At 36.1% G+C, this 8,659-nt stretch overlaps 1 protein-coding gene across 1 annotated transcript in view; it reads left to right on the top strand.

Moving 5' to 3' along the window:
* The window catches only part of LUZP2 (leucine zipper protein 2), a 797,358-nt gene that overhangs the window by 373,441 nt on the left and 415,258 nt on the right, over positions 1 to 8,659 (top strand). The window contains exons 3-4 of the mRNA XM_006872393.1: positions 2,055 to 2,125; positions 7,103 to 7,184. Coding sequence (XP_006872455.1) covers positions 2,055 to 2,125; positions 7,103 to 7,184 — 153 coding nt within the window. The remainder of the gene's footprint in view (positions 1 to 2,054; positions 2,126 to 7,102; positions 7,185 to 8,659) is intronic.

Raw genomic sequence — 8,659 nt, 5'->3', positions numbered from 1 at the left:
AGAAAGAAAGAAAGAAAGAAAGAAAGAAAGAAAGAAAGAAAGAAAGAAAGAAAGAAAGAAAGAAAGAAAATTTGCAGGATATATAAGTAATTCTTTAGTACCAAGTATTGGACTCTCGCCTTCAAAGCTAACTTAGAAATACTATGATGTTCCCCCTGTGTTCATGTGATCTGAACTAGGCCTTCCTTTTCCCCCATCCCCTCAAGTCCATTTAGCTGTTTCTCCTAGTAAGGACCAGCCTAGAACTAGACAAATCTGCTTTGTAATAGAATCCTGGTGATGTTTCTTCCTTCTGTCTCCTCTTGTAGCCAAAAATCTGCATGTGTCTCCCACACACAACACAGAACAATGCCAATCCTTCTATACATCAAAGGACTTTGTGCAGTGTAGAACTTTCCCTGGGGGTGTCTAGTCAATCAGAGCTCCCCTCTGGCCATCAGCATGGAGATGAGTAGACAATGAAAAAGAAAAATGTGATAAGGGGCAAAACCCCCCAAAACATTCATTTCTCTGTTTCTGCAGATCACTGGCTGGTTTCTGTACTGGGAGCATACTCTTGTCCCTCTCTGCACACACTCTCAGTTCACTTAGACCTTCTATTTGAAGGTATTCCATTTCATTTTTGGCAATTTTCAATTATCCTAGACTTATACTTCCTATATTCCATGTGCATATTATTAATGGATTTTTTACAGCTGTTTCTTTTCATTTTGAGTTGTGCCCCATCAGCAAATTAAGATCCACAAAACTACTCCTTTGTATCATCATTGTCAATTTTTCTTTGACAAGGCGGCTTTTCTCCAGTCTTGTTTTGAGTGCCTTCCAATCTGAGAGGATCATCTTCCAGCAGTATATCTTGCAGTGGTCTGTTGCTCTTCATAAGGTTTTCATTCAGAAGTAGTCCTCCTCTCCATCCTAGTCTATCTTAGTCTGGAAGCTCAGCTGAAACCTATGTATCATGGTTGGCATCTTCCAGCATCATAGCAACATGAAAACCACCACAGTATGATAAACTGATAGGTGAGTGGTGGAATTCATTACTATTAAATAAAAATTAGTCAGGGTTAAAGCAGGTGCACTCATTTGATTGCTTTGATCTTGAATGTGTGATTTGTAAGTTATGCAGGGAAACCTTTTATGTTTCCTCACATTTGTAGAAACTAAGCTGGAACTGGGTTAAACTGTCCGCAGAGAACACAATAAAATTTCAAAAGAGCAGAAGATCTATTTTATATTCTCATATAAGGGTATCAGACACTTGGAGTGTCATTTTTTCTCATTTGAACATCTGAAAGCTGAGCATCAGATCGTGCTCTTTGACTTGCTGGATAATACATACACTATTGCTGTTAAGTGCTGCCCAGTCAGTTCTGATGCATAGTGACCCTGTACAGGATTTCTGAGGCTTCAGATCTTTGCAGGAACAGAAAGTCTCATCTTTCTACAGAGGAGAGACTGGTGGGCTCGAACATAGACCTGTGAGTAACAGTCCAGTGCTTATTATATGGAGCCATGGTGTTATCAATATATATACTTGTTAAATGTCGTCCAATCAGTTCCAACTCATAATGACCCTGTAAAAAGTTTCCAAAGAGCAGCTGGTGGGTTTGAACTGCCAACTTTGTAGTTCACAATCTAGTACTACTCCCACAGCACCATATACGGAGTCCATACATACACTGGTGATGGTAGTGGTGGTGTGCTGTGGAGTCAGTTCTGACTCATAGTGATGCTTCATAGTGCTTCTGAGGCTGTAAATCTTTACAGGATCAGAAAGCCTCATCTTTCTCCTGTAGAATGGCTGGTATTTCGAACTTCTGACCTTGAAGTTAGTAGCCCAACTTGTAAGCACTATACTACCAGAGCTCCTTATACATAGACTTGAAGGTGTCATAAATCCCTGTGTGATTCCTTAGAGCCGCTAAGAACAGAGGGCTATTTGCACATTCTAGTTCAAGGGTGTATATGCAGACAAACTGTATACCATAGAGTAAAAAGTAAAGAGAGTCTATTTATCACCAGATTAAGATCTCCTTTTCTTATTTCCTTGTCAGTCTTTGAAAAATGATGAGCAGTCCTCCAAAACTGATGTTACAAAACTTCTGGAATTAGGCCAGAAACAAAGGTAAGAGTGTTTTTCTTACTCAATTATTTTTGTCACGATAGCTTGTGTTGAGATTTCGTTTTCCGCATTTAATCTTTGTAGACAGCATTCAAGGGCAACAGTAAAAAGAGGGACAAAAGTCTTGATATTTTATATCACATAAATCATTGAGTGATGCTTTCTATATTTTACTAAACAACTGGGAGTAAGAAGATAATTAATTCCATAGATTACAGTAAATAAACCCAAGTGAAGTTTCAGAATGTGTTTAAACTCCTAGTTATCTGAAACACTTTTCCATACTTGAGTGGGTTCTCAAATGGGTTTGTCACCACAAACCAATAATATAAACTATACATTTGAGTAAAATATACATTTTTTCAAATGTATAGTTTACACTATAGGTTTGTGATGAGTCTTGAGATTCTAAAGTTTGAATGAGCTCTATAAATGCTGATGTTATTTGTCTACAGATCACAATTAGAATGTTACAGATCTATAATACTTTAACCCTATTTATCTTGGTAAGATGTCCTTACTTAAGTCTTCTTATCAAAAGACAGTTCTGTGGACCATTTTCAATTGAATAAAAACTTATCATAGTGGTAATAGCAATAAAGACAGGTTAATCTTATTAAACATACATGTAGAATTAATATAACAGTATTAGTGATATTTTTTAGTGTACTTTGGGGAGCTATTTAAAACTATTATGAAATAATATTCTGCATGTTGTAAAAGGCCATATGATTCTGAAGTTTTTGTCAAAGCAAAAGAAAATGAAAGTCAAGACACTTTAAGGGAGAAACAAGTAGGCATTTATTATGCATTTACTACCAGCTCAGCTAAATTATTATACACATTGTCTTGCTTAATCCTCATAACTGCTTTATAAATTATATATATTTTTCTCCCTTTGTATATAGGAGGTTATTGTTGGAGGTGCTGTTGTTTTCATTGTTAAGTGCCATTGAGTTGGTTCTGATCCATAGCAACCCAGTAAGGGTTTCCAAGGAGCAGCTGGTGAGCTTGAACCACCAACCTTGCAGTTCTAATGACTTTGCAGTCTGGTGCATTAACCCACAGTGCCACACCAGGACTCATGGAAGTGCTGAGAGCAAGGTTCATTGGAATTTAGAATTGAACTTTCTGTCATGTCTTACTCTAAGATGGATGGCACAGTGTCAGAAGTGATGGGCTCAGGCGTAGCAACAATTGTGAGGTTGGCCCAGGACCAGGCAGTGTTTCAATTTTTTGTACATAGGGTTGCTATGAGTTGGTGCTGACTTGCTGGCACCTAACAACAACAACATGTAATAGTCTCAGAAGAGTCCCTAAGTCAGTGAATAAACTTTTAAACCGTACCATGTGAGGGATGATAATGTGCAAAAGAGAAACAAGTGTCTTGAAATAGAAGACACAAATAAGCTTTATTCTCTAAGGTTTATGGTTGGATGGCGTTTCCTGAAAGGCAGTTTTTGACTCAGTGTAGTAAAGAACTTTAAAACAGTATTTCCTAAAAACTGAAATAGTAATGGCAAGTTCTCCATCCATTATTAAATAATATTAAAATACAAGCTGGTGACCACTTGAAAGAAATGTCATCATGTAGAGTGATATGGGAGTCCTGGTGTGATGCTGCAGGATAATGCGCTGAACCACAAGGTCAGTGTGAACAACTAGGTCCGTGTGAACCACAAGGTCAGTGTGAACCATAAGGTCAGTGTGAACCACAAGGTCAGCAGTTCAAACCTACCAGCTGTTCCTCAAACACCCTATATAGGGTCCTTATGGGTTGGAACCAACTTGATGGCACTTAACAACAAGTGTGGTATGAGTGACTATTTTTATATTTGTTTTGGGGGATGGAAGGGGTACAAAATAGCCATGATTTAAGATTCCTTTTAGGATGAAATTCTATGCTAAGATACACTTGATATTTGAGTAACCAATCATAGATGACACTTGTTGTTTTTAAGTGCCATCAAGTCAGTTCAGAGCCATAGCGACCCTTTATAGAGTTTCCAGAGTTGTTGGTGAGTTTGAACCACCGACGCTGCAGTTTAAACTGACCTTGCAGTGCAGCCCGTTACCCTGCAATGCCACACCAGGACTGCATAGATGACTCTAGAGTCATCAATTATTTATAAATGAACTTCAGATCAGTGTCCGATAGAGCCCTAGGATAGCTGCACAGAGATTAGACAAGTCACATTGGTGATGAAATGTAACCCCAAAGCAAGTCAGTAATCATCTCTCCTAAGAGCCTATCTTAGTCAGCACGTGAGGCATGGATGTAGGTCTGTCTAAAATATGAGAACAGTAGCATGTTCAGAAATAAAGTTGTAAGTTAGAAAAGCAGATGGAAAGAGTAAAAAGACAAAAAGACAACTTTTGCCATCTGATAGCTACTTTTACAAGGCATGGAAATGCACAGAGTTCTCTACTTTCTCCAGTTCTTTTGAACACATTTTAGTCTACATTTGCCTATAGTTGTTAGTGTGGCATGTTTAAAAATAAATATATTTCATTTTGGAAAAAAATATTTAAAAGAACATTTTAAAATCTAAGTAACTTAAATTAAAAACAAGAGTTACTATAATTTTTTTTTTTTCCTGTTGGAAATAAAATACTTTATGTTTTGCTTCAGTGCTGGCCTTCCTTCTTTCTTTGTTTTCTTCTTTCATTCTTCCCCTCCTCCTTCCCTACCAAATTCCTTCCTTCTTTATTTTCTTCCTCTTTCCCTGACCCTCTTCTTCTCTTACTCTTTGTAATGTTGTTGTTCTTAAGTGCGTGGAGTCGATTCTGATCTATAGCCACCCTGTTTAGGGTTTCCAAGGAATGAGTTATGAGCTTGAACCACCAATCTTGTAGTTCAAACAGCTTTGCAGTCTGGCGCATTAACCCACAGTGCCACACCAGGTAGTATAATGACTCTCTAGAGTTTGAGAGCATAGGCTCTGGAATCGAGACTTAAGGTTAGATAAAAGCTGTATCACCTCTCTAGGCATAGTTCTCTAACAATAATATGATGCCATCAGTTGATATGAGATTTTAAAAAGTACCTGCCACAATTATGAGTCTACAGTACATGCAGATGGTACTATTTTATTTTACATCACAAATGTTCTTTTTGGAAAAATCAGAAATCATAATGGAAGCCCAGATTTTAAATGTCTGTATGAGAACCAAGTCTACAAATGAAATCTTGTCGAAGTAATAATGGAGGTTGATGTGATGCATAAAATCCACTCCAAGCAAAAGAATGTTATGATAAGCTTCTCCCTAGCAAAGATTAAAACTTTCCAAACCCAAAAGGCTTGGAACTTGTTCCAATTATACTATGCTTTGCCAAAAACAAAAGTCTAAATTGATTCCAACAACTATGCATATTCTCATTCATCTTCTTGAAATTAAGTCTAGATTTTCTAGATTAAGAACTGTGGGAGTTTCACTGGCTTTCCCTGGAAGACAGAACAGTTTGATGTTGTTTAGAAAGTGTAGTCAAAGAGTAAGCATAGGGACCTAGAGTGGCTGTTGGCGGTTGTGATAATAATCAAAATTTTATCATTGTGTTAAGTGTTGCTTGCATTTGTTTTTAAACTTAAAAATCCATGAAGTAGTTTTATGACTGTGACTATTTTATAGATAAAGACGCTGACTGTGAGAAGGTTTGCATAACTTGTCCAGGTTCTAGAGATAGTGTTTCAATATTACATTGGAAATGTTAAACTAGTCTGGGTGCTGGTAAGACTAGAATAGGTATCTGTGGTGTTACTGTTGCTTTGTGGGTATCTATTCCTCTATGCAGAATTCACACACACACATACACACACACACTAAATTTTAATTTTTGATACCTTTTGAGTGATTCATTTAGATATATAATCAGAACACAGAAAGATAATTTGAATTGTCATAAATGAGTAAATCCTCAGCTCTCCAAATAATTCTGGTTTTGCTATGTACAACATCATCCATATTTATTAATGATCTTGAGACAAAATGTATGCGTATGCATATACATATATATAAATTTATATGTATTTGCCATCAAATGAGGTAGATCTCAAGTTAGAAATACATTTATTTTCACTTTATTTTTATAAAAATATTCAAGCTTCAAAAGGATGTCTAAAACACAATGCTTTAAACTGAATAATTTAGTTGCATTCCACCATCTTAGCAACTTCTTAGTCACCTGTCTCTGACCTCCCCCACCTCTGTTGAAATGGGTCCCAACTGTTCTTGCACCACTGTTGGCTCCTGTGTATGCACTGGCTCTTGCAAATGCAGAGTGCAAATGCACCTCCTGCAAGAAGAGCTGCTGTTCCTTTTGCCCCATGGGCTGTGCCAAGTGTGCCCAGGGCAGCACCTACAAAGAGGACATATAAAAAGTGCAGTTGTTGCGTTTGATGTGAGAGAGTCCAGTCCGGATGTACAAAGATGGAGTTTTCTTTTTAAATAACCAACCCAGACCATTTTGATATATTCCATTTTTGTTGAAATTTGTGAATGACAATAAATACACCTTGATTTAAAAAAAAACAAAAACAAATAAAAAGTAAAATTTATCAGTTTGGATTTTTAAAAGAGAATAAAAATGTTATTCAGCTAATTAGTGTTGAGTAACTTTTTTTTCACTGACATGTTCAGAGATAGGCATGCTGTTAGTAAAATTAGCTTTACAACTCAAATTATTATATTGACTTGATTTCACATATAATGCAGCTCACAAATGATTCACACAGTTGGTTTTTTATCTGACCCACTAGCTAAGTGATTTCTTTTAAACTTAGCTTGTTTTTAGTATTTGCAGGGGATGAAAGACCCTTGATTGCCAGACTCATTAGATATGGCCTGCATGTTTAATGGTGGCTTTGTACAATTTATTTATCTGTTTCCTAAATGCAGGTAGAAAATCAAAACTTTTATTTCTAATGTACAGAAATAAAAGAATTATGTTTCTTTTTTGTTTTATGTTTTCTATCAAACTAGAGAAGAAATGAAGTCGCTCCAGGAGGCCCTTCAAAATCAACTTAAAGAGACCTCTGAGAAAGCAGAAAAACACCAGGCTACTGTGAGTGTTTCCCTCTTTGCCTTTTGCTTTTAGATCTAGGGAATTGTTATTTTCTTTTTCCAAAAGAGATATAGAGTGAACTCACCTATAGAAACAAAAATACAATAAAATCAAAATCAGAAAAATATTTTCCATGACAAGTAATGGCTCAATTCTGGATGTTGAGAGAGTGATTTTCCTCACACACACAGAGAAACATCTCTGCTAAATAAAATTAGTTCTACATTAGCACATAAGCATCTCTGGTGACACAACAGTTAAGTGCTCTGCTGCTAACCAAAAGACTGGCAGTTCAAAGCCACTCAAAGAGTCTATTGGATAAAGATTGGCTTCTATTAAGATTGTTGTTGTTAAGTGCAGTTGAGTCCATTCCAACTCATAACTACACTATACAGAGTTTCTGAAGAATAGCTTGTAGGTTTGAACCATTGACATGGTGGTTCACAGTCTAGTGTTTACACTACAACACCACACCAGATTACAGGCAAGAAAATTCTGTCCAATTTCATCCCTGAGTGGAAAACAACCCCAAGACTCCATCAACAAAAACTAGCTAATGTCATTCTCACTCTTGCTCTCCTTCCTATTTCAATTTCATATCCATCTCTTGTTGTTGTTAAGTGTCTTGGAGTCTGTTCTGGCTCATAGCGACCCTATATACATTGCTGAAGAGCAGCAGAGAACTTGAACTACTGACCTTAAAGTTCAAACAGACCTTGCATTATCCCACAGCACCACATTACCTAGATAATTATAAGCAAACAACTTTTATTTTTCTAAGGCTCAGTAAGCAGGTCAATATAATTAATATCACAAATGCATTTCCTAATTATATGAGATGATGCATGCAAAGGGTTGAGGACAGAGCATATTGGGTTGTAAGCAACCTCAGTGCTTATCCTAATGCTACCAATAATACATAATTATCCTAATGCTGCCAATTACTCGTAATTGGTACTATTAGGATAAGCATTAGTATCACTACTCATTGTTTTTTTAACAATTGAAAAACTTTTTTTATCTGTTAAAATCATGGCAAGAACTATCAAGAATCGGTAAAAATAAATATCTGACAAAAAGACAAACATTAGATATGACCATGTTCATAATTTACAATGCTCTATTACCTCAGCACCACTTGTAGTGTTGTACAAAGTCATCTTGTGATGTCAAAACATAATTAGCCAATATATGTTCTTTGACACAAATTTTATTCATTAGATACTGTCAGGTTCCCAGATAATTAGTACCATTTTGTTTTATGAGAATCAGATATTGTATTTATCCATTTGAGATTAGGTTAACCATGGCTTATTAAAGTCATTATTTGATTTTTGAGGTGAGTTTTTAAGCAATTGGCTTGTATATTCTTATATAATGACTGTTTCTTCATTTTATGTTTGATATTATGGTAAATTCTTTTTCAGCACAATTTAAAATGGTATATTTACATGTTTTATATATACATACGTATG

This window comes from Chrysochloris asiatica, unplaced genomic scaffold (genome assembly GCF_000296735.1).
Source record: "Chrysochloris asiatica unplaced genomic scaffold, ChrAsi1.0 scaffold00196, whole genome shotgun sequence".
NCBI lineage: Eukaryota > Metazoa > Chordata > Mammalia > Afrosoricida > Chrysochloridae > Chrysochloris > Chrysochloris asiatica.
The sequence above is the reverse complement of the archived record's forward strand: the minus strand, read 5'-3'. Positions and strand labels throughout refer to the sequence as shown.